Source organism: Nematostella vectensis, chromosome 10, assembly GCF_932526225.1.
Source record: "Nematostella vectensis chromosome 10, jaNemVect1.1, whole genome shotgun sequence".
NCBI lineage: Eukaryota > Metazoa > Cnidaria > Anthozoa > Actiniaria > Edwardsiidae > Nematostella > Nematostella vectensis.
This window is the reverse complement of record NC_064043.1, coordinates 6557906-6582815: the sequence shown is the minus strand read 5'-3', so window position 1 is coordinate 6582815 and position 24910 is coordinate 6557906. Positions and strand designations below refer to the sequence as shown.

Here is a 24910-nt window from a genome sequence, read left to right as displayed (position 1 = left end):
CTTATGAATAGCTCTGGCAATACTGAAGTGCTGGTTTTGTCTAGAGCTTTGAGGTTGATCGCTTCATGCGATTTTCAACAATGACCCGCCACCTAAAATGTTATTGCTTGCTTGAAGTGACTTTTTCATTATTTCAAAAGTATTATACTGTTTCGTTATTGGCTCAAGATGTATGATTACGGGTTTTTTTTTGCGTTTTTCCCCCATATATTCAGGCCCGTACCCGGGATAATCCTTGGGGGGGGTGCGAAATCCGAAAAAGTGGACCTAATTTTTGCAGTATCTCCACGCGTTCGCACCCCCTGCACTCCCCCCCCCCCCCCCCCCCCTGGGTACGGGCCTGATATTTGCTGTAACAGGATAACGGGTAGGTGCCACCGGCCAGGGCACGGTTTTTCCCCTCAGCTTCCTGTCTTAAAAATCCACTGTTTTTTAATAATCAGATCCGGGTTGGTTTAGCGTTATTATTCACATGATGCCTGATTATGTTACATTCGGACGGTGTGACCACAAGGGGGCCCAAGTTAACCAAGGGCAAATCCAGCAATATTCTACACGCGTCATCTTTTTGTCTCTAGTAGTGGTTTGTCCCCTTTCACTCGGGAACGCCACCGAGGTCTGCTTGCCCGATAAGAGTGGCGTTAGATATTTTGCCGTCTTTTTTTTTTGCTTTCACACAAAGCTAGACAGGACAGAATTCATGAGCCTACTCAATTCCCAAAAAAAATGTTTAACTTTGTAATCCAGCTTTACAATTGATAAACAGCAGCAGTCCCAAACTATCCGACTGAAATCAGGGGCGTAGCCAGGGGGGTGGCCCAGGCCCCCCCCTTCTAGCAGCTAAAAATACAGATAATGTACGAGAGACATTATCTAAAATTCAGGAGAAAATGCCTTGAAAGGGCCTTTTGGGCCCCCTCCTGTTAAAAATCCTGGCTACGCCGCTGGAAATAACCAATGTCGGTCGTTCCTTTCCCGAGCCAGACAAAGCCAGACATCCGAGTGGTTTTGTGGGCCAACTGTTTTTTTTTTTTTTTCAATCATTTTTGCTGTCTGGTTCGGGCTGCATACATTTTATTTCCAGGTTTTTTTAAATCGTCAATGAATGTTTTTTATTGTTGTCCCCCCCCCCCCCACCACTTCACTTTTCTAACGATCTGTCCCTTACTAATGGAGCATGGGCCTCTGGTGCCCCAGGGTAATACCAGAAAACCCGAACTCTCCACTAACCCTCTTACTAACATCAAAGTCCCTATTGACTTTTTGGGTACCAGAGGCTCGGGCTTCAAGCTTCACCCCACAAAGAGCGGCGCTAACGAGGCAGGTCAGTAAACGAGTGAAGTTCGAGCCTCTGGTACCCTGGTCCCAGAGCCTCGAACGTCTCTCTATTTAGTGGCCAGCGAGGTTGAGACGAGGCTCTGGCCTCTCGAAGCGCTATTTCGACTTCTGCCTCACTTCCATGTTAACGTTTTGTGATTAGCATGTGTAAGTTTTACGTGGTGCTATCTTGGATGTAAACATCTCTTCGCTTCGAGAGGCCAGAGCCTCGTCTCAACCTCGCTGGCCACTAAATAGAGAGACGCACGAGGCTCTGGAACCAGGGTAAGCCTCTGGTACCATCAGGTGATAACCCGGACTCCCCGCTAACTTACTGTTGTGTATTTTGTTTCCTTGAGGGTTCGAGTAAACAGATTTTGCTGATGATTGTAGGAGCTTTATGAGATATAAAGCTTGGATTTGGATATAAATAATTCCTCTATTGTACTCCCTTTTCTAAAAATGGTCCGTCATCCTATATATCCGAAAACACAGATAATTAGCTCGCTGGTCACCCTGTGTGTCAATATTTATCTTTGGCGGGCTCTAACAACGATGTCATAAATGCACTTCCGGTTTAGAATATCGGATTACGCTCGCGGTGACATCGTTTCTCTGATAAGAACACAGCGACACTCAGCGAAATTTTACCACCAGTTGTTTTATCCTCAGAGCATCCTCTGACTTGATCCCCGCCATTTAATCCTCGCCATGATATACGCCTAGCACTATTCTAAAACGTAAGTACTTTATGTAAACGTGCTTAGCGCTGTTATGGTTATCTATTCCAAGTTGAATAGTTCCGATAGTTATGCCGTATGTGTCCCAAGCTAGGATACAAACTTATTATGCATTAGCTTTTCCGTCTAGAATCCATGCCTGGGCCAGTGGTCTAGTCTTATCTTTTTATCGATGATATCTCAGCACAGTAAGAAGGGCATAGTTAATAAGGAGGATCGGGTTTTTATGCGAGTTCGCGCTTTGTATGGGATCTTGTTTTAGACGTTCGTGACAGCGCCGTTTAATGAATACGAGATTTCGTGAGTTCATCCGTTCTACCGGAAAACAGGGCCAAATGGTCAGCTCTCGTGAGAAAATATCTCTCCTCAAATGTGGCGCTGTGTCAAGCACTCTAAATGCTAGACCATATTTTATTTTATTCGTCTAGCTTAGTTTTAGTTGTTGTTGCAGTCGCTTTTTATCCCTAGACTGTACTGACATGCCACAGTGTTAATCGCAACTTGATGAAAGCATTTTTAAAATTAATTTTTTTAAATTTAAAAATTCTATATTTTTTTACTCTCGGGCGATTTGTAAGGGCTATTAAACTTTTGAGGGGATGGGGTGGGGATTTTATTTGAGCAAAAATGTGTTTCCTCTTAGCTTGATTCCCCTCTTGTTTGTTTGTTTTTTGAATCAGTTTAATATTTTTAATCTCACAGGTTATTTTAGTCCATTTGTAGTACACGATTTTTTCGTGTTTAAAAATGTCAACCTCCCCCCCTCCCCCCTTGGTCTTGCGTGACGCGAGAGATGTCGTGATCGTCTAACAGATTTCGCATTACCGAGGCATTCCATGCCCAATTGCCTGAGACTGTTATCAACGAAGAATTTCTTTATAAAGAATTTGCACCTCCCAAAATAAGTGCACACAGGGGCTCTGGTGCATATGGATATGTGGGATATTTGTATAATTATAATTTTTTTAATGGAGTGTCGGGAATATAATTTACCCGCGCGTTACGATCCCGGCGTACTAAATGATCAAAAATTGCTATTTATTTTCCAATGGATAGAATTGATGATCACTAGAATACCATTCAATATCACTATAATGTAGATATGATATCATTAGATCTTGTCTTTGTATTTTCAAACCAGCTATAAGTTTGCGCGCGCATAACCATAGAAACCTACCTCAACTACCAGAATGCAGCGCGCCCTTTTGTAAGCTTACATCAAACGAAGCGCGCTGCATGCTGGTAGTTGAGGTAGGTACCTATAGTGAGTGCGCGCGCATGCTCATAGCTGGAATGGCCCATTCACTCGCAAGTTGACTGCATCCACTTTTTGTAGGTGCCCAAGGTGAATATGCTATCCCGTCAACCTTAGCGTCACGCTAATAATAGGTGATCGTGCCTCCGGTAATGAATGGCCCACCGTGGAGTTCCCTCTACTTCCTCGCAGTACTTCCCTTGACACTTCTTACACACGCAGGTATCATTGCTATCCTACATCTTATCCTCTTTTATTTTTTTTTGTTTTGAAGTTTGCTAAAGATTGTGTTGCTTGGAAGTGTAGTTGTAGGCCAGGAGGATGGGGACACGCTACACGGCACAATTACCTCCACTTGTGTTTTTTTTCGCTTTTAATTTAAAAAAATCTGGGGAGAGGGGGTATACAGTTCCCTCCTATCCCTCCCTCGGCTACGGCTCTGCTTGGAGTATTCTAGCTGATATCTAGTGTGTACGGCGTCCGACCCTCTTCAGTCGAAATCTCAAGGCCATTTGCTTACTTAAATTAATACACTCGCACACAGCAACCTATTGTACATACAACTGCCATCCCAGAAGCTACTGCGATAATTCTACTGGGGTTCCTCAGTGTGTTTGTGAATGCGGATACCATGGCAACGGAACATTCTGTTCAGGTGAGCTTAGGGCGCGTATTTTTCCTATCATTCTGGAATGGGAATGGTTGGTAGAGAATGGTTAGAATGGCATTCAAGTCATTCTGCTACAGGAAGCAGAATGGGTGGAATGGCCTTCATTCCATTCCGGAATGGGAACGCGGAATAAACGAACATTCGCTTTTTCTATTCAAATCATTCTTCATTCCGGAATCACGAGTAAAAAAAATCGCCCTTTGTTACTAGGAATATCAATGTTGCCTTGATAGACAGTTGATTTCGGTCGTGGTCCAGGTCTCATTTTAAGCTTTATTCTCCAGCGTACGAGCCGCCGCTTGCAATCAGAGACATCAGGGCCACTCCGGATGCACAGCTTTCTGCTTCGTCATCTTTTGACTCGTGAGTAAAGAATATTCCACGCCCACCTTAGCTAGGACAATAACATATTCAATTTGAATAGCACAATCTTATACTTTTTGCCGCCGAAAACACATTCCTCAATCAATTTATTTCGAGGAATACCGTAATCTAAGACTTTTGATTATGAGATCGCCGACTTCCTCTCTCCTTTGCCTAAAACATCACTTTATTTCGAAGAATATCGTAATACTTTTTAAGTATGAGATCTCTGACTACAAGCTCCTCGCCCCCACCCCACTCCTTAACAAATCCTGGGTACACGCATGGTAACTTGCACCAGAAACCTTTACCTCGTTTGGTCCTGTTTTGTTATTGTAGGCTGCACACTGCAACAGAAGGTCGACTCAACAACAACATGAGCGCGTGGTGCGCGCGGACCAACACATCTAACCAGTTTTTACAGGTACAGTTGAACCCTTTATTTTGGGGAACATCGTTACGACCGAGAAATGTGTTTGTCATATGGAGGTGTCTTAATTAATTTAGGTTGTGCTCATAGAGATTGTCTGAAGAATTTAAATCGGGACTTTGAAGGTTTGAAGGTGTAACTGTTGAAAGGTGCATTCTAGATCACTCTAGTATGTCATAAATCTAGAAGTCAAACTTTTTTGAAGCCAAATCTGATAATAAACGTCACGTGTAGATACTGTAATGACATAAAAAAATCCCTTTTTTGTTTTTACGGGAAAAACTCAACCCCTTCCCACCCCACCCCCCGGTGGGTCTACTACGGATTTTTTACACCCATCCCCAATGAAATTCTAGGCCTGGTGTGTATGTGTGTATGTGGTGGTGGTGGGCGAAGTGGGGAAGCACTTCTAAGTGAGCAGGGACGTAGCTTAAGGGAGGGGGGGGGAAAGCCCCTTTAAAGTCACACATGCCATATTGGAATTAAATGGCGCCTGGCCCCCAGGCGAATGCCTGGGGTTTTCTTTCCATCCGTCTTTCCGGACGACATCTTCTTGTTACGGTTATAGTGAATGACGTACAGTTCTCATCTTGTCTCAGATTGACCTTGGCAGCACGTACCGAATATCACGTGTAGCGACTCAAGGCAGTCCCCACGGCAACCTGACCGGCCATGTTACGTCATACAAAATATCTTACAGCATCGATTCCGTCACGTGGCAAACGTACAACACGCACAACAGCGCCGTAGAACAGGTGGGCTGGAACCCTTTACAGCGGAAATGACACCGTCTGAACCGAAAAATGTTACGTTATACACGGAACTGTCAATGGAAGTTTTTTTTTTTTTTATATAGGAATTGACTAAACAATTTGGGACCGCCCTTTACAAAGGCTTTCTAAAGTGCCCTTTTTTAGGTGCTGTGCAAAACAACAGCGGAAAAGAAATTGTAATCCTTTTTAACTCTTTAGCTATGAGTTAATTTTTTCTGCTGAAATATTTCAAGTTTTGAGAAAATGACATGACCCTAACCCGAAGGGTAATCTCTTTAAACTGATATAGAACAAAAGGACATAAAAACAAGAGGGGTCGATAGTTGTTTTTTGCCAGGAATTATAGACTCTGAAAAAAATGGCGACAATATACCTACTGTTATTACACAGAGATTCTAGCATAAACAGAATTCAGGATCTTAAGTAGTCTCTCTGGTTTTCTTGGAGCATCAGCAACTTTTGTTCCCTGCTAGCAGAGGCCTCTTTTCTCTGTATTTCGCTTGGCTGGCGTTCGCGTGGAAAAGATACCTCTGCCATGGGTCGAAACTGTTTCTGTTGCGCATGCGTGAGCGTTAATAAGCGACCGACGTGCCAAAACCCGTACCATCGCGCGAAAGCTGTCAATATGCTAATATGCTTTGCATGGGTTTAGTCGGAAATCATGAATCAAACTGCGGTTAGTTCTCCTCTTCGAAAGAAAACAACTGTTCAATTTCAATCACCTAAAACGTCACTAAAAAGATTGAACAACAAACGCAGCAAAGACGAGTTTTGTCTTGTTTGTGGGATTAATTTCAAGACATCTGGGCAGGCGAGTTTCTTCAATGTAGATATCGTACAATTGGATTCGAAGAAAATGTTACAAAACTTTTTGGTAAACTTAGATCAGCTATTCTCAGAAGAATATGCAAAACCTGTAAACGGAAGATTGACTCGTTAGTCAAAAGAGAGAAAATTCTGAATGAAGATAAGGCATTGAATGGCTTCTTTTATAATTCGTCGCGTGATATTTCTATGGAGGACGCCGTTTCGAATGCGGGCTTATTATCCCGCAGCGGATATACGTTTCATGCATGCGCTAGTCATTGTGGGCTCAAAATTTGGCCAGTAATTAACGAACGGAGCATGCGCTCTGGATCTCGTCCACGATCGTGGACGGCGGTTTGATCAAACGAACTTGCGACCCATGGCAGAGGTATCTTTTCCTCGCGAACTCCAGCCCAGCGAAATACAGAGAAAAGAGGCCTCTGCTAGCAGGGAACAACTTTTGGTAACCATAAGGTGAATTGTTTCCTCTGTACAGGTCTTTGTTGGAAATATCGACGAGTCGTCAACAGCTTGTAGTTTCATAAACACGACGCACCAGGCCCCGCTCGTAGCAAGAACGGTCAAAATAATTCCTGTGACGTGGAGGCGTCACATATGTCTTAGAGTTGAACTATTTGGAGGTAAAGCTGGTCAAACAATCAACTGACAATCAAACAATCAACTGTCAATCAAACAATCATCTGTCAATCAATGAATCAACTGTCAATCAAACTTTTGTCCCATGGTTTTGTCAAGATGACTTGAAAATACCCACAGTGCTATCAACATCATAATGATCCCATCCATCATGTCCAGAACCAACATTATCTCAATCGCCATACAACCATTACTATTACCATCACCACACAATCACCGCCACTTCCACCATCATAATCGATACCACCATCATCATCACCAACAACATTATCATCGCTATCACCACCGTCATCATCATCACCACCATCGCGCCATCACTATTACCACCATCATATCCACCATCGCGCCATCACTATTACCATCATCATCACCACCATCGCGCAATCACTATTATCATCATCATCACCACCATCGTGCCATCACAATTACCATCATCATCACCACCATCGCGCCATCACTATTACCATCATCATCACCACCATCGCGCCATCACTATTACCATCATCATCACCACCATCGCGCCATCACTATTACTATCATCATCAACACCATCGCGCCATCACTATTACTATCATCATCAACACCATCGCGCCATCACTATTACCATCATCATCACCACCATCGCGTCATCACTATTATCATCAGCATCACCACCATCGCGCCATCACTATTCCATCATCATGACCACCATCACCATACAACCACTAATATTACCATCACCACACAATCACCGCCACCACCACCATCATAACCGCTACCACCATCATCATCACCACCAATGTCATCATCGCTACCACCACCGTCATCATCATCACCACTATCGCTATTACTATCGTCATCACCATCGCCATCACTATTACCATCATCATAACCACCATCGCGCCATCACTATTACCATCATCATAACCACCATGGCCATCACTGTTACCATCATCATAACCATCGACACCATATCACCATTACCATGCCTTCTACACAGTACTATAGCAATTGTCAGTCATCGTATTACTGCTGTTATAATCCTCGTCGTTGACTTTTAACATTTATCTGTTTCAACTTAAGAATTGTTGGATCAGTGCAAAGAAACCTGTCATCTGAATGCTAGCTGCTTTGTAAATAACTCATATACCACGAACACAACCTGTGTATGTCGACCAGGCTTCACTGGCAATGGAATCAACTGCACAGGTGTGAGCAATTATTTGAATTTACAATAAGCTCTGACTAATTTAAATTCTATGGGTTTTCTGAAACAAAAACTACCGAGCTGTCTAGAATGGAAATCGCAAAAAAAAGCTCATAGGTTGATGTCAGTGATTACTTGGCGGAAAAAATTGAAAACAGTTCTAAAAAACTGCGGTATTATGCCCAGTCATTTCTTAAGTCTTTTATTAGTACACCAATATATGATTTTTTGTTATCTATACAAACAATAAACCATGTTTCTCCATCAGATATCGACGAATGTGCATCTGCTAATTCCTGTTCTGCTGATCAAATTTGTGTAAACACTGTGGGCTCGTACGCATGCGCATGTCATGCAGGATTCACCGGCTCCAGGTGCGCCGACCTTGACGAGTGTAAACTTGAGCCCAGTCCGTGCTCGGAGTATGCTAATTGTCGAAACACTATTGGTTCGTTTTCCTGTCATTGTCGACACGGATTCACAGGGTTCGGTCTCGCATGCATTGACGTGGACGAATGCGAAGTCACGACAGCACGTTGTCATAGTAACGCTAGTTGTGTTAATACCGTGGGCTCATATTACTGTTCGTGTCACGTGGGGTATGAAATGGACGGCGACACTGGGCGCTGTATAGGTATGTAGTCCCAGGCCCTCTCATCCATTACCGCCGTGTAGAGCGGAATTAAAATAGCCCTACTTGAGTTACTTTTGGTTTTAGATTTGGTTGCTGTCTCTTGGCTCCCAAGAATAGTTGCTCTGTTCTAAAAGTTACGAAGTAATTATGATGATAGTGATGAATGCAAAAAAACTATATTTCTTTCAAAATCATTTATTTTATTATCGATAAGTCTCATCTAAATAATAAAATATTTTTTTCCTGTAGATATCGACGAGTGTTTGCGCGACCGCGGTGCATGCGGAGACTGGTCCACGTGTCAAAATACTATTGGTTCATACTTTTGCATATGTCGGCATGGTTACAGAAGCCGAGATGGGCGAAACTGTACAGGTAATTATAATAGTTTCCTCTAAGCCTTTCAAGACCATGAAAAGATAAACTGGCACTTAACTTCATTCGCTGGGAGCCCTGTGGTAATTCGTAATTGCTAGGCGGTGGTTTAGATAAGCCAGCGCTTTGCACTCGTATGGAACAACCGTGATCCCTACAATCCTCTTTTAAAAGCTCTCTTGATCAAGTTTGATCCATTCTCCATTTGCTCTTTTTTATTAGTTTCGCATAAACTCGAGGAAGCCCTTGACTTCGACTCGTCTGTAAATCTTGCTATTGCTGTCGGACTACCTGTGGTAGCCATAGCGGTCATTCTGGCTCTGGTTGGTGGCTATTTTTTCTACAAGTCGAGGTAGGCGCTAAAAAGGGAAAAACAGGAGAGGTATTTCACCTCCAACCTCATAAGAAGTGACTGAGCTATCGCATCCTCGGGAACCAAGTGCGTCGAGGGCCCAGGCGCGAGGGGAGCTATCCCCTGCCCCCCCCCCCTCCTTCGCTTTCCGCTCCCCCCTCCTTCGCTTTCTGCCCCCCTCCTTCGCTTTCTGCCCCCCTCCTTCGCTTTCTGCCCCCCCCCTCCTTCGCTTTTTGCTCCCCCCTCCTTCGCTTTCTGCCCCCCCCTCCTTCGCTTTCCGCTCCCCCCTCCTTCGCTTTCTGCCCCCCTCCTTCGCTTTCTGCCCCCCCTCCTTCGCTTTCTGCTCCCCCCTCCTTCGCTTTCTGCCCCCCCCCCTCCTTCGCTTTCTGCTCCCCCTCCTTCGCTTTCTGCTCCCCCTCCTTCGCTTTCTGCCCCCCCTCCTTCGCTTTCTGCTCCCCCCTCCTTCGCTTTCTGCCCCCCCTCCTTCGCTTTCTGCTCCCCCCTCCTTCGCTTTCTGCTCCCCCTCCTTCGCTTTCTGCCCCCCCCCCCTCCTTCGCTTTCTGCCCCCCTCCTTCGTTTTCTGCCCCCCCTCCTTCGCTTTCTGACCCCCTCCTCCTTTGCTAAAGTACCTTTGTCTTATAAATAGAGAGTAATAGAGTGTGCTTCATAGTTTCATAGCTTCATAGCTTTTTATGATGATCGTATATTTAGCAACTGACTTTCTCAGAACTTTGTCTTGGTAGTCACAGTAGCAGTGTCACCCTTTAAGATTTCTGACGATTTGTAATTTTCTTTATTCGAAATATTTTACAATTCTAGGATACACTCCCCTTGTCACCGCAATTCGTCACCCCACGTGACCGGGTCACGCCCTCCAAGCACAGTGTTCGGTCACATCGATCAAATGTTCGACGATGATGCCCACAAGAGGTTGCGTGACTCGGTGTCATTACGCTCCTTCCAGTTCAACATTCCCAGCGTACGCCACTCACTTGTCACGCTCCATAACATCAACAACACGGATAATGAGAAACTACATATTTAATAATCCTGCCAAGCGGGCTGCTTGATGCAGACAGCTAAAATGCCGCGCTTAAGTTACTAGCTACAGTCCTGGGGAAGATATGCCTCGAATCAGCGGTTACTTTAGACCCATAATGTCTATGCGCCTTACAAAGAAAAAAGATAAATGTCTAGTTTATTTTACACTCCGTAATTGTAGCATGTGTGATACCAATTATATTGATAGAACTTGCTGGAAACAGAACCATTGTAAAGAGAGCTAAGCATGGCTTTATCACCAAATGGTTTCCATGATAACGAAACTTGGCTGAAAAATTCTCATTTAGATGATAAGAATTTTCCGTCGCTCTCTGGCAACAGGTGATTGCCGCATTGCTTTTATAGTTCTCTTTACCATGGTTGGTTATAGAGTTAACAGTATTCAGGGTCCATTTACGCTTGTGAAGGAAGCATTTATCCCATAATAATTATAAAGTTTCACTCCCTTGGGCCTCGTGCAAACAGCGTCAACATTTAGAAATATTATAGTGGCTGGTTTCTAACTGTATGGATGTTTTGCGTGGTGGTAAAACCGATGCCAAATACTGGCGACACTGTTTTTCCGGCTTTTAGGTACTGAGGAACTTTACTGGAGTTTCTTACGAGTTACTCGAGGTTTTGGGTTACAAACGTTTCGAGTTACCAAGCGTTCGAGTTACAAAAGGTTCGAGTAACTTCTGACTGTCACTAGAAGTGGGCAGTTTGGATTTAGTTTAATTAATGTGTGGGTACAATCCACAATTTATCTCACCATATGTTTTATACATAATTCCTCTCCCCCTTCCATCAAATTAGTGCCGCTCCCCTCAAGAATGGACTACAGGATCTAACAAATTATGTCATGGCCTTGGTCTATATAATGTAGACTGAATTGCTTTTGAATCTTAATGTCTTAGAGTCGTTTTCTTGCGGGCGTTAGAAAATACTCCAATTTGCATAATTTACATCCTTCACTTCCGTGGAAATAGTTTCTAATCCATTATAAGAGCATAAAGGACACACCGCTGTTGAGAGAGCTTTTAAAAATGGCGTATTTCACGGGTATATGACGAGTTTATATGAAAAACGCACGTTTTCCAGATTAATTGAGCTGGACGCAGGTTTTTTAAAAAGACCTTGTGTGTTCTTTTTGTAAAAACAAGAAAAAGAATTTATAAAGTATACGAAGATACCAATAAAGTCATCAATTTACGCAGACTGTTTGTGTGATTTTTGTAATTGTAATTTGATGGTTTTTGGGAGCCATCGTGTCGTATATAGCAAGTTGTGGTCATCAAAAATTTCCGTGTTTCTATAAATAAGAAATGACTTTAGAATGCCGTCTTGGTTTTTCAAAAGTATATCTTGTTATTTTCTACCAGAACTTCTCCACTTGGAAGTAACCGCTCCGAATCCCAGTATATTCCTTACTATCGTATGTTGGGGTCAATATTCATTTATAGGGAAGGTGTGGTTATTAGCATTCATGGCCCTAGCCGCTGGCCCCTTATCGGCCCGCGATCCGGAGCAGTCTTCTTCTTGTAAACAGCAGTGCAGTTTGGGCGGCAGAGAAGAGAGATCGCTTTACTACGGGTTGCTTTTCTCGGCGATCGCGCTGTTCTGTCAACTCCCCAATAACATAATCTAGTGCTTCAACATCTGAAGACTCGGATCTTGCTCATAGAAGGTAATTTGTGAGGTTCTGTGTTAAGTTTAGGGGGTGTAGAGTTGGTAAAGTTTATACAAATCGATGCGAGGCAATCTACAGGCGCACATTTTCGCCCGGGATTCCCCTGAAGCTCGACTAAAAGTTTAATCCTGTACCATTGTCTTTATCATCGTGTACTTTTGTTTGTTTTGCTTAAGGAAATTCTTGGTGTCGGTATTTTGTAGTTTTTATTTGAGCTAAGATTACGCCCTTTGCGATAAACTAAATCTGTTCGATCGATGCTAAGAATGATCGTGCTTCGATCACGTTCGCTGTTTGCACTCGTGGAAAACTCCAAAGTAACCGGTGCTTTGTTTTGTCCTCGCCCGCATCGTCGAGCTTTCTAAAGTCTCCATTGAAATTTTCTTGTATTCATGACATGTTGAGCTGCAATATTGTAAAGATGGCGGTAGCGGTTTAGTCGTACAAACCGGTTTTACAAAGCTTGCATACTTGCAGCGATATAATCTTCTAAACGCCAATAATGACCCGTTCCTTACAATTATAAGCACACCACTGTAGTTGCATGTTTAAATTTTTAAATACGACGTGTTTTGCGTGCAGATAGTAAACTCCTAGTACATGTCCTTCCTCCCTAATATTGATCTCGCTATTAATTTCTTTGATATAGTGATCTTTTTAACGTGGGCGACTAATCAAAATAAACACATCACGTTATGCCATTCAAAACATGAATTTAAAACTTTGATCCGCGCAGGGTATTTTGTTTTTGACATGTTTTTGAAATGAATTGATAAAGCAATTTACATTATAATGATTGCATGACCTGCTCTGTGTATAATACTTTGACTTAGGTGTAATAGAATAAGGTATTGACGTGGGCTATGTGTCAGTTGATTTTGGTTGCCATAATGCATTTATGATAACAAGCACTCGAAAGTGACCACAGCACAAGTAGCTTGCAAGAAGAACACTGTAGGCGGTGGTGTTTTTGCGGGTTGTGGTGATAAAGTGAGACGTGTGCTTGCATGTGGCTTGTCTGAATACCAGCACTGACCTCAAAAGCTGATAGGCTTTCATAATAATCCGTATGTCATCTTGTTCAAGTTACAGATCTCACTGCAGAATTGATCCAAAAACAATTTAAATGAGAAGCCCACATATTAAACTCCTTACCACAAAAGTAGAACTTAAGATAATTAAAAAAAGTCAATTCTATAGGCTGAAACAAACGAAAATGATTAAGTAAAGCCTATATTCCTAAAAAGGTAAGGTGTTGGTAGTTTAATTGTAGAATCTTAGATGTAAGATTGTATAAGTATTCAATCCTAATAAAACCAAAATGTGTATATTTTTATACTATTTATAAAGGTTTGTTCTATTCTACCATATTATTTATTGTTGTCTGAGCCTGTCTCTTCCATTTGTGTTAGTGTAATTAAAATTCCAGTGCATAATGGCTTTATTTTTATATCAGAAAAACTCTAGAGGAAGAGGATATGGCAGATGGAAGCCTCCTTCGAAGCCCAGATGGCAAACTACAGATCAGTGGCAGTGAACCTATATCCACTCTCTCTGTTGAAGGATCAGAACCAGTGCTTGGCTGCCTAGTAAATATCCCAAAAGATGCAAATAAGCTGAGAGAAGCTCTTGGTATTGATAGCAATATTCATCATTTTGCATTTGCATGTACGACCCCTGCCTTTCGTGAATCATCCAGTGATATCCGTGTGGTTGTGTGCCGAGGTTACACTCACCATGGTGACAAGCGGTTTACTATCAAGGCCCACCCAAAGCATTTGGTGTCACCGCAGTCTTCATCACAGCAAGACATTATCTGGCAATTGATACCCTGCCAGGACCCACTAAAGGGCTCTCGCATGAGGAAACTCTTGAAAGGAATTGAAGTTAGCAATATGGAGGAGCCATTTGAAATCTGTAAAGGCCAGAGGGAGTTATGTGGCATTGGAGAAAAAGATAAAAGGCTTGTTTTTCAACCATTCAAGGTCATGCTAACTGATGATGAATCTTTTTGTCTGGGAAGAGAAAGCTTCAGTCTTCTCCAGCCTGCAGGGCCATTGTTAGATAAGGAAAACAAAAATGTCTTGGGGTTTTATTGGAGTAGAGAAAACAAATTGGTTCTATCATTCCTGCAACGAGGTAAGAAACAAGTAATATATAAAATATATACAGCCATTTCTCGAAACTTTGTCCTGTCTGAGAAATATATAAGAACCCTTTGTTTAGCTGTTAAAATCTGACGGAAAGACAAAAGGTATCTAACTATACTGTATATATTTCTTGGATAGGACAACATTTCAGGAAACAGCTATATAAATATTATTTCATTTTTCATTGTTGGCTCATTGAACCTTTAAAAAACAACGAAGAACCTATGAATTTATCAGGGTATCCATAACATGCTTTGTGAACTGGTTTGTTTTGTAGGGCAAGTTGTGGTTGAGATTGCTGATGAGATCATTGTCACAGATAGTGTGGCTGTCCAGAATAGTGCACCCAGCAGAAATGGAAGTAAGTGGAAACTGCTTATTACTACTCAAACATGTTCAGGACTTATACTTTACCAGCATTTCTGCATTACTGCATAGTCAACTTAGGCAAAGTTGTCAAACTTCAAATCCTCTCAAATCAATCAAAACTGTTAACATGATTTAACACTCATATGTGTTTGAAAATATGCGAAAATTGAGAAAGCGTTTTCTAGCATTACTCATTCTGTCTATTGTTGGGGATGGTATATTTAACCTAAACTTAAGGAGCTCAGCAGAGCCCTATTTTTCTGGATCAAAGATCACATAGTCAAGAAGCAAAAGCAGATCAATCAATATGATCTCAAAAAATACAGCATCTACAGCACTTGACAAATTCATATTTAAAAAAAATTATTTTAATTATCTTCTAGGTGGTACATAGTCATGATGATGAGTCATCTCTGTGTTAAGTTAATCTTTGATATAGTTCCATAAAGTAAAATATTTTGCTGTAATTCCTTGAATAATAGTTTTTTCCGTTTTTCATACCATTTATTATATACTTTATTCCTATAATTGGATTGAATACTAATATTTGTAAGCTAAATTAAACAGATTAACATAAGACATAAGGCCATATTACTTTTCTGTCTTTAGTATAACTTAATATAAATATTTATTTTAAATGAATTGAAACTTAAAGAAAGTTTCTACCAATTCTGCTTTTTATCTCTTTTTAAAAATATTAACGATTTTAGACAGTAGAGACAGTATATCAATGTGTTTATCCACCAGCAACAGTTTCAGGAGGCCAAAGTGTGCCAGAAGCGATCAAGACAGGTTTGTCATGCACCATGGTTCACCATGCATTGCAGGCAAAAAGTATAATGCACGCTGTACAAGCTGTGTGCATGCTGTGTGTGGCTCTTGTTTCTGCTTTTACTCTCTTTAAACTCTCTTAAATTTTGTAAAGCTGTTAAAATATTAAAGCCTCCATTTAGAGTCTTGATACAGTAGAAGCATTATGAGCATTTTTATTAAGCATTATTATTTTGCATGTTTAGCAGGGCTTTAGATCTCCGTTCTGGCTTTTCATTTGGTTTTGCTGGCCATACCTGTTTTTTTTTTTTTAAGGCCTTGCGCAAGCCTGGCTCAACAAGGAATTTCTTGACATTTCGTTTTAGATTTACTGCTTTTTCTTAAGTATTGCGTTATACGTATCCGGAATTTGGGATATAAAAGTTTGATTATCGTAGTTTTTAAAAATAGTCATACTGTTTTTCTAACCTAATAGAAAACCTCAATATTTTGTTTTCGAAGTATGGACGTTATGTAGTTATCATAAACTACTGCGTAACATTTGAACGCTGCAAATGTGTTTTGCCTTTTTTGCCTAGTTTTGCCCTATCGCACATTTTTTTGCCCTACCTTGTTTTTGCCTTCTTTTGCCCTAATCGCGCATGTTTTTGCCCTTTTTGCCCTAATTGCGCACTTTTTTGCCCTATCGCGCACTTTTTTCCCTATCGCTCACTTTTTTTGCATTTTTTTGCCCTATCGCGCACCTCTCTAGAATCCTGCTATAAAAAAATCAAAATTCAATCCAGCTTCAGAAAATTCAGATTATGGGAGCTCTATCATTGAACAATTTAGGCTTCTAAAATTATTTTCGTTATAGAATGTATATTTCTCCATGCCTTTAAGCTTGCAATATTTAAACTCGAACGGGGCGAATTATTGTCTTGCATAAGAAGGTGAGAAGCAAGAACTGAAAGTAAAAACCCGAGGAGTTTCAAATTATATCAACAGGCTGCCAGCAGCCATTCCTTTCTTCTGAAATTACGCCTAGAAAAGTATATATATTATTTGCACTTGTTTTAGATTTCGCTAATATTCATAACAGCTGGTTGATATTGTCTAGGGGTAAAAAATACGCTTAAATAGATAGAAAAAACACTTCATACTGCATAAAAAGCACAATGAAAATACAGAAAGAGCGCGATGACAAAATAAGGCAAAAAAGGCAAAAAAAAGGTGCGGTGGGCAAAAAGGGCAAAATATGGCAAAAGCAAAAGGGCAAAAAAGGCGCGATGAAGGCAAAAGGCGCAACGTAATTCGACGTTTTGTGTTTTCTATTGTCGAAAAAAATCCTAACGCTGCTTATCGCTCCCGTCTGTTCACATTCCTTATCCTCTTTCTATAAAAAGGACAGCATCTTAAAGAGAATTTCAAGTGCATTCCATTTATGACATTGATCAAGCTACAAAAGAAAAAGTTTCTTTTTATTTAGCAAAAAGATGGAGCAATGTTTTTATTTTGATATATTTTTTAATGTTTTTGAAAATTTTACTATCTCTAACTTTGGATTCGAGATGCACATTAGACAAATGTTATCCAAATAAAATAAAAAGTGTGTAGCTTTCTCGAGATCAAAGTTATAATCATAGACCTAGCGTTAGAATTTTTGTTACGCTCTGATACGCAACACCATGTGCAAGGCCTTAACGTTATCTTTTACTCATTAGTAAAGAGATTGCCCTTTTCAGATCTGTGTTTTTAATAAAGATAGCGGTTGTTCAATGGCCAGTCTATCAATGAAATCATATTTTGCATTTTTATTGTACCTGCTACTGTACTGTTATTGCTTAGAGAAGGGTCATTATTTAACGGGGGGAGGGCTGCTATGTTTGGGTTGAGGGCTGTGATTTTTTGAGCATCGATTTGGGGGAGGGCCTCAAATTGTAATACAGGGTTTAGGAGAGGGCCTTATTTTTTGAACAGGTATTCTGATCAATTTCCGAGCCTCCTACAATTATGTCCTACATATGTCCTTCCATTTGTATCAATAATAGAAAATATGGTCCAATGTGAATAAACAAATAGATAGTGAATAGACGCCATGAATAGATGCCATGAGAGGTCTCCCCAAAAATGTATAGTGGAATAAGAATTTTGCAATATAGGCTAGGGAGAAGAAAACTATTTTGTAAGATTGAGGTCTGTTCTTATTTCACAATGCTTTTGTTTGCACTGTAAAGTTACTGAGGCTGCTACTACCTTAAATTTCTTCTATACTTTATTTGTGCTTTCCTAAATAAATCTAAATAAATCTAGTAAACAAGCATAAAAGCATGTGTAAGTACACAGACTGTTAAAGCTGTTGTTTGCTTTCTTTTGCTGTTTTTGCTCATTATTAATCATTATTATTAACAATATTATTGTTGACAATGATTTATATATGATTTATGATTTTCTTGACATGCATTATAATACACCATATATACATTTTTAATAGTGTTCTCCTTTTTCAGTCCCAGCCAAGCCAAAGCTATCATTGCAGGATATTGAACTGAATCTTTACAGAAACCATCATGACAGCAGTGTTGACGAGCAAAAGAAAGTAACACCAGGTAATTGATTATAATTATTATGTTATTATTTACATTCAATATTGATTAACAAATTATTTGTTGAACTTTCGAAATAGACTTAAAACAAGTAATAACTTTTCCAAATCAACCAGGAGCAACGTGATATTCTTTCTTGAATTGAGTATTCATGGCCAACAGGATATGTACAATGAGTGCCTTAAAAATATCCAAAGCAAGGTCCATGGCAGGCCCATAGCCAGCATTTTGAGCAGGGGGGGTTGGCTTGTTTACCCATTTAGCCGACCATTTTCTCTTAGTTAGCCCGCCCTAGCTTGCATGATGCTAGACCAGCATTTGATATCTGATTGGGAGGTATAAGCTACTCTTAATTTTACACAGCTGGTTTATTTACTCTTTTCTGTTTTTTCTTTGAAATGTCACTATGTCTCTTAGTAAAGGTTTGCTCAATTTTTCTTCTGGTTTTACGTTACTGACCAGATCTTTTATCTAAGCAGGGCTTCTGGAATTACGCGGAAAAAAAACTCAAAATTACGCGGGATTTTGCAATACATTTTTCTTTAAAAATCAAAATTTTGCGGGATTCTTTACTGAATTACGCGCTAAATTACACGGAATATCAACTGTTACGCCCAAACAACATTTTGTACCGAAGGAAAGCACGAAATAACTTGAAAAGGTTAATTTTTTGCGTGAAAATATCTTAGGCGAGTTTTCATTGGCTCCTAGCCACCAGCCAATTAAAAAAAGTATTTTATTATTAGTCCTAGGCCTTCGCGGTTTAGCAAAGAACGCCTAGTCATTTTATTTGTTTTCGGAAATTCAGTTCGAAATATCGCACTCTTACGAAGAATATCTCTCTTTTTTCACGAGAAATAGAAGTAGCAACCCTAAAAGAACACATCAGCTGTGCAATTAAATGTTTTGTCTTTCAAAATTTAGCCAAATTACGCGGGATTACGCGGAAATTTGTGGATTACGCGGAAAAAGCCAAATTACGCGCTTCCTCACAAGCGCGTAATTCCAGAAGCCCTGCCTAAGGACAGCTCTTAATGCTTAATCAATATTCAGTGAACTATTTCCAGCAGTAAAAAAGTCTTTTGGCTTCCACCATTCAAATCCTTGAAGCATTTTAAATTGGAGAGCACTACAACAGTTTAAAATTTACACCTCTCCACTAGGCATTGACCTTAATCAGTACAAGTGTATTTCAAATAGTTGGAAATACAGAAGTCAGAAAGCGGTTAACAGCTTTAACTGTTGGATTTTTTTATGAGAGCTTGCAGGATATTGAAGATCGCAGTATTTGAGTTTGCTTACTAGCCTTTACACTTAAGGTTTGCAATACTCAATAATTTCACCTATTGCACTCTTTCTAGGAGACCCATTGTCTAGTTTGTGGGAGAAGGACCCAAGTTTCCGAGACCACCTTGCCACCTGTCTGGATAGAGCCTACAAGATCAGAAAATGTGTCCAGGGCTGGCCTGCTCTAGCTACTGAAGCGAAAGTCTCCAAGGAAGAATGTGAGAAGTTCTCTTCTAATGAGACAGGCAGTGCCTCAGAGAGGATGTTCCGGTACATTGAGGCTGCAAAACCTCGTCTCGGTCTTGATAATCTGCAGACAGCTTTCAAGAAGAGTGGCCAGGAAGAGTTGCATAAGATGCTCAGTGACTACATTAGTGGTAAGTGGTTTTACTGTTTTAAAGTGACAACCATATGCTTTGCTATGCAAAGTTCAGACTTGTAATACTCCATCAATGAAAAGGGTTATAACGTCTGGGGAGATGCCAAAACTGAGCATTTGTTTAAAAGCTTTCTTCATTCTGTCTAGAAATTCTACATTTTTTTTAATTTAATGGAAATCTATTACTTTTATGACTTGGTATTGTAGGGGAGCCTAAAAGTGGGCTTTATTTGCCATGAAAAAAAAACGGAAAGCACATTATACTCGGTTTTTGTTCCGAGGTGTTAAATGGTGGCGTGATTCATCTTCTTTAACTATAATCCTTTTACCAAGTTTCTGATCCTATTGGGAATTATTCTTTCTCCACAGCGGGTCATCTGAGGAAAGTCAAATTTGTGTCCGAGCTTGCTGCATATGCACCAGAAATCCTTGGCCAGATAATGTTGCGAATTGACCGTGACAACTGCTGGCGTACCGTGGCCACGCAACTCGACATCCCTCAACGTGTGTTTGAACAGTTCGACAACAAGATGAAGGACAACCCAACCCGTCAGCTACTGCACTTGGTCCACACCCATGACACCAGGTTGACGGTGGAGGATCTCAAGACCAAGTTGATGAGTATCGAGCGTGAGGATGTTGTGGAGGATATGCAGGGGGTGCCTGGTGAGTGGCAAAACAAGAAACTAACTTAGAATAAAGCAATATTTAAACAAAATAATTACATGTTAGTTTGAGGGGCATAGCCTACTAGCTGTCTCTCGTGGTTATTTTGAAATGTTTCGTTTTTGAATATTGGGACTCCTTTGGACATGTCGCATTGAATGGGCTTGCACGTGATCTCGGAATTCGCGCTTTGAGAGCAGGCAAGAGACCATGATGTAAGAGAACGAATCCCCGTATTAGGGTATGTTCCAACGATGACGTCCGTGAAAGCTATTTTTAGAACAAGCAGTTATTTTAAGATACGCCTCTGATTGGCTAGCGATCACGTATCCTAACAACACGAGTCTTACGCGCGATCTCGCGCGATCACATCTTGAGCGATGTGAACCGGCAAAGGCTGTTATGGAAAACTTTTTGACTGAAAATACCTTCCTTTTTTACGAACGCTGTGAAAATAATCTTCCATAGAGTACGCTGGGTCCAATCAACCGTTTCTGGGACATTAAAATGCATAGAGTGCGTGTTTTTAGGCTCTGGGATCAACTTCCCCAGTAAAAGTTTTCACTGCTGATTCGCAAATCATAACAACAATCAATCATAAGTCTGTGTTTACAAAACACAATTCTCTTCCAATTCCCTTTTAATGAAAAAGATACATCCAGAACTTAATACCATTATATTCACACCAATATTGTGGTTATTAAGACAGGTATTTCACAAATAAAAGATTTCAAGTCTTTATAATGAGGTAAATCTTATTTCAGTGACAAGGGTTTCTTGAGTGACATGATTTCTGAACATTTGCGTGAAGAATTGAAGTTCATCCATCTAAAAATGTTGTAAATCAAAGAAAAATAAAGGCCTTTTTGTATTAAAATACATAACATACTATGAGAATGCCTAGGTATTCTATCTCACCGAATTGCAGAGAAAAATAACTTTTTAGGAGTCTGCACGATGCATCTTGAATGAACTCCAAATTCACCGTCTCCCCGACGTCTTCCCGTTCAATTATTTATATAACATTTAGATAACTGAACATTAGGTAACTTAACAGATAACAGGACACCACCCCATAAATAGCATTGTGATCATGAGCCTTGAAGAGAAGCTAAAAGGATAAAAACAGGTAGCGAACGAAGTAAAGAAGTGCAGAGGGAAAAAATTTGGTGTGAAATTGTACTAGCTCGTGGTGCCCATAACCAAATATGGCGCGACAAACCATGTATGAATGCTATGATTGACAAGCTCGCGCAATCTAAAAATAGCTTTCTTGGACGTTATCATGGGCCACGGGGATTCGTTCTCTTATATCATGGTCTCTTGCTATGTAATAAAACAACCAGACAAGCAAAACACACGTGCAAGAAAATCTATAAAGAAAACAATCAAGTAAACAAAATGGCGAATGGCACCTCGTACCTCCCGGTCGAGCCATAGATAGTATTTTTCTGTGAGAAGTTAAATATTTGATTGTAAGAAGCCATAGATAGTATTTTTCTGTAAGAAGTTAAATATTTGATTGTTTGGACAAAACGATATAAAGCCTTGGTAAGGTTCCGCAAATGAACAAAAAGGGAGACAAGCCGACAAACTAAATAGTAAATAGTTCCTAAATAGTGCTATTTCAAGTATTCAAATGCAGCAATTTAATAAGCAAAAAGGCGCAAGAATAGACTATAAATAGCACAAAACATCTGTTGGTTTAACACGTTATGAATGTTATAGCAATATTCTTTTGTAAAAAGTTAAAATATCTATTTTTGTTTTCACGTGTTGTATTGGTTCTTCAGCCAAGATTGGAATCGATGCACTGTTGAGCCATTTCACGGTCACCGAAGGCATTGAGCGCAAGCTGAACCGTGAAGACGCCTTCCTGCAGAACTGGCGCCAACTCGCTAAACTCTACTTGGAGGCTCAAATGATATCCGACGAAGACTTCAGGGGGCTTCAGCCGGAACGTGAGGCACGCAGTCCTGCAACAGAACTCATAAGTCATATCATCAGCTCGCAGAAGCCCGAGCCGACAGTTGGGGATCTTGTCGTGTATTTCGCCCGCATGCGCCGGGTCGACTGCCTGGATATTCTTGCCAGCTATCTCAAACGTGAGTAACTCAAACAGCGAAAGTGTGCAAATCGTGGCATGGCACGCTGAGGTCGTGACGTTACTAGTTGTGGTTTGATTTTGGCGTGACGTGTCGTGACGTTACTATTTGTGGTTTGATTTTGTCGTGATGTGACGTGTTTTGGTCGTATCGTGTCGTGCAAATCGTGGCATGGCACGCTGTGGTCGTGACGTTACTAGTTGTGGTTTGATTTTGGCGTGACGTGTCGTGACGTTACTAGTTGTGGTTTGATTTTGTCGTGACGTGACGTGTTTTGGTCGTATCGTGTCGTGCAAGTCGTGGCATGGCACGCTGTGGTCGTGACGTTACTAGTTGTGGTTTGATTTTGGCGTGACGTGTCGTGACGTTACTAGTTGTGGTTTGATTTTGTCGTGACGTGACGTGTTTTGGTCGTATCGTGTCGTGCAAATCGTGGCATGGCACGCTGTGGTCGTGACGTTACTAGTTGTGGTTTGATTTCGGCGTGACGTGGTGTGCCGTGTTGGCATGCTGTGGTGTCCTGCTGGTGCTATTTTCTTGCTGTGTTTGATTACGGCGTGACATGGTGTTACGTGACGTGGTGGCCCCGCGAAGGCGCCGCTCATCGCTACGTGTTCGTTCTGTTTCCAGGGGGATGGCGGGACGTGAGTGATATCCTCAACAAGAACCCTGCGCTCGGATACAGGAGAACGATTAGCGTTCATTAATAACCCACACAAAAGAAGCAACAGAATTTGACAAGTGGAGGGATGTCACCGAACACCGAATACAGTGAACGATAATTCTGTTTAATGTGCTACTCAGCGCAACGTCTAAACGAGGTCGTCTAAGTTGTCCATAGGGACGAAATATTCTTTGAGAGTTGTGGATGGGTACACCTTGCTAAGGAAAGTAGCACTAGCACAGTTATGAAATATCGGTTATTAGAATTTCTTTAGCGGTTTTAGAAATGATGTAGCGGGTTCAATTATGGAGTCAACATTCATACATTCAATCATGTTATTGTAGATGTGAATACAATAAGTGCTAGAGAAATTTTAGTGTTGTGTCGATGAAAGCATGTGCCAAAACAGTGCATGTTTTCATTTTCATCTCACTTTTAGCCAATGTTTACTTAAGAAACTTCTATTACAAAGTTGATAGCGATGACAAATACATGCATTACCTTCTATATCGTGGGATGGATGTTTTTAGCACGAAAAAGTAATGGTGTTAAACTTTGGTTTTATTTTTTAAATAAGAGTAATATGTTTGCAGTTACAACTGCAAAAATTAACTTGTTCTTAATTCCTTTATTAGTTTTACTGTTGACTGGAGCTCTTACTAATTTTAGATAGTTTTTAATTTTCGAACTCGTTTTCTTCTGTGTGGTTCTACCTACCATGTCAGGGAAAACGTGAAACTGAAATTTTAACTTATATTTAAGTGACCTTTTAGAGGAGTAAATATGATAGTCATGACTTAGTAGCGCCAATATTTTTACTGGCATAAAAACTATGTGAACGGCAAAGCATCCTTTTCCATTGATTTCCCTATACTGTACTCTAAATTAAAAGTTCAGCTTTTATTTAGAATGAAATGGGTGACCAGTGTTATGCTAGAAGTTTCCCTGAATTTTTTATAAATTTTGTCCTTGATGGAGGTGGCTGCTTTGAGTGATGTTAGATATTTTTTTTTTCTTTTAATTTGCCATACTGTGTAAGTCTTGTTTACCATGGCCATGTTAGACAACGTAATATAAATGAATAAAATATCTCTCCTCTCAACTGATGTCACGTTTCTTGCTATCTATCAAACAGTGAAGGTTACTTCCTCTGATCCCTATGAAACCATACAGGTTCATAGCCAGGGTTTTCACCAGGTTGAGGGGTGGTGGTTTGTTAATACCATTAACAGAAGAGCAATGGCAGGCCATGTAAGATAGGGGGGGGGGCACAATAGAGAAACATTAAATTGGGTGGCACAGCCACGCCCCTTCTGGTCATTTCCGTATAGTTTTTGAAAATATTGGGGGGGCACATGAACCCAGTGCCCCACCCCCGGCTATGGCTCTGAGCGCTAAGTTAAATGTCTCAGTAGTCAAGTCATTCCAGGAAAAATTGATACAGCTAATAACAAAATTACAGTGAAACCTGGATTTTAAGATATGCCTCAGGAGAAAGAAAATGTATCGTAAAATCGAGGTTGCAAGGAGGATTTCGTGATATAAAGTAAAATCCATTGTAAATATCATTCTAGGGAGGTCAGGTTAATAATCAACTTTTACAAAATAATATTGTCAAAAATAATAATATAAATAATAATTTTA

At 40.6% G+C, this 24910-nt stretch overlaps 2 protein-coding genes across 4 annotated transcripts; both read left to right on the top strand.

Moving 5' to 3' along the window:
- Positions 1-1899: 1899 nt before the first annotated feature.
- Positions 1900-11818, top strand: LOC5522073 (fibrillin-2). 2 transcript variants are annotated; one of them, XM_032367365.2, is made up of 12 exons: positions 1901-2057; positions 3394-3534; positions 3857-3967; positions 4267-4345; positions 4685-4769; positions 5375-5530; positions 6852-6996; positions 8075-8200; positions 8467-8832; positions 9082-9207; positions 9430-9559; positions 10379-11818. In XM_032367365.2, the coding sequence occupies exons 2-12, from the start codon at positions 3465-3467 to the stop codon at positions 10602-10604; spliced, it is 1620 nt and encodes a 539-aa protein (XP_032223256.2). In that variant the 5' UTR covers positions 1901-2057; positions 3394-3464; the 3' UTR covers positions 10605-11818. The 2 variants fall into 2 exon arrangements, with proteins under 2 accessions (XP_001641718.3, XP_032223256.2); XM_001641668.3 differs by lacking the exon at positions 3857-3967 and having other exon boundaries at positions 1900-2057.
- Positions 11819-12107: 289 nt separating this feature from the next.
- LOC5522074 lies at positions 12108-24368 on the top strand. 2 transcript variants are annotated; one of them, XM_032367363.2, is made up of 9 exons: positions 12108-12287; positions 13747-14429; positions 14718-14801; positions 15557-15601; positions 18070-18168; positions 19527-19829; positions 20201-20497; positions 22291-22602; positions 23233-24368. In XM_032367363.2, the coding sequence occupies exons 2-9, from the start codon at positions 13769-13771 to the stop codon at positions 23307-23309; spliced, it is 1878 nt and encodes a 625-aa protein (XP_032223254.1). In that variant the 5' UTR covers positions 12108-12287; positions 13747-13768; the 3' UTR covers positions 23310-24368. The 2 variants fall into 2 exon arrangements, with proteins under 2 accessions (XP_032223254.1, XP_032223255.1); XM_032367364.2 differs by lacking the exon at positions 15557-15601 and having other exon boundaries at positions 12109-12287.
- The last annotated feature ends 542 nt before the right edge of the window (positions 24369-24910 follow it).

Excerpts from the sequence above, each read along its gene's own strand:
- LOC5522073 (XM_032367365.2), top strand. The coding sequence starts at position 3,465 with ATGAATGGCCCACCGTGGAGTTCCCTCTACTTCCTCGCAGTACTTCCC. Across the intron at positions 3,535-3,856 it reads GACACTTCTTACACACGCAG|CAACCTATTGTACATACAAC; the intron begins GTATCATTGCTA and ends ACTCGCACACAG. Across the intron at positions 9,560-10,378 it reads TATTTTTTCTACAAGTCGAG|GATACACTCCCCTTGTCACC; the intron begins GTAGGCGCTAAA and ends TTACAATTCTAG.
- LOC5522074 (XM_032367363.2), top strand. The coding sequence starts at position 13,769 with ATGGCAGATGGAAGCCTCCTTCGAAGCCCAGATGGCAAACTACAGATC. Across the intron at positions 15,602-18,069 it reads GCCAGAAGCGATCAAGACAG|TCCCAGCCAAGCCAAAGCTA; the intron begins GTTTGTCATGCA and ends CTCCTTTTTCAG. Across the intron at positions 18,169-19,526 it reads GCAAAAGAAAGTAACACCAG|GAGACCCATTGTCTAGTTTG; the intron begins GTAATTGATTAT and ends CACTCTTTCTAG.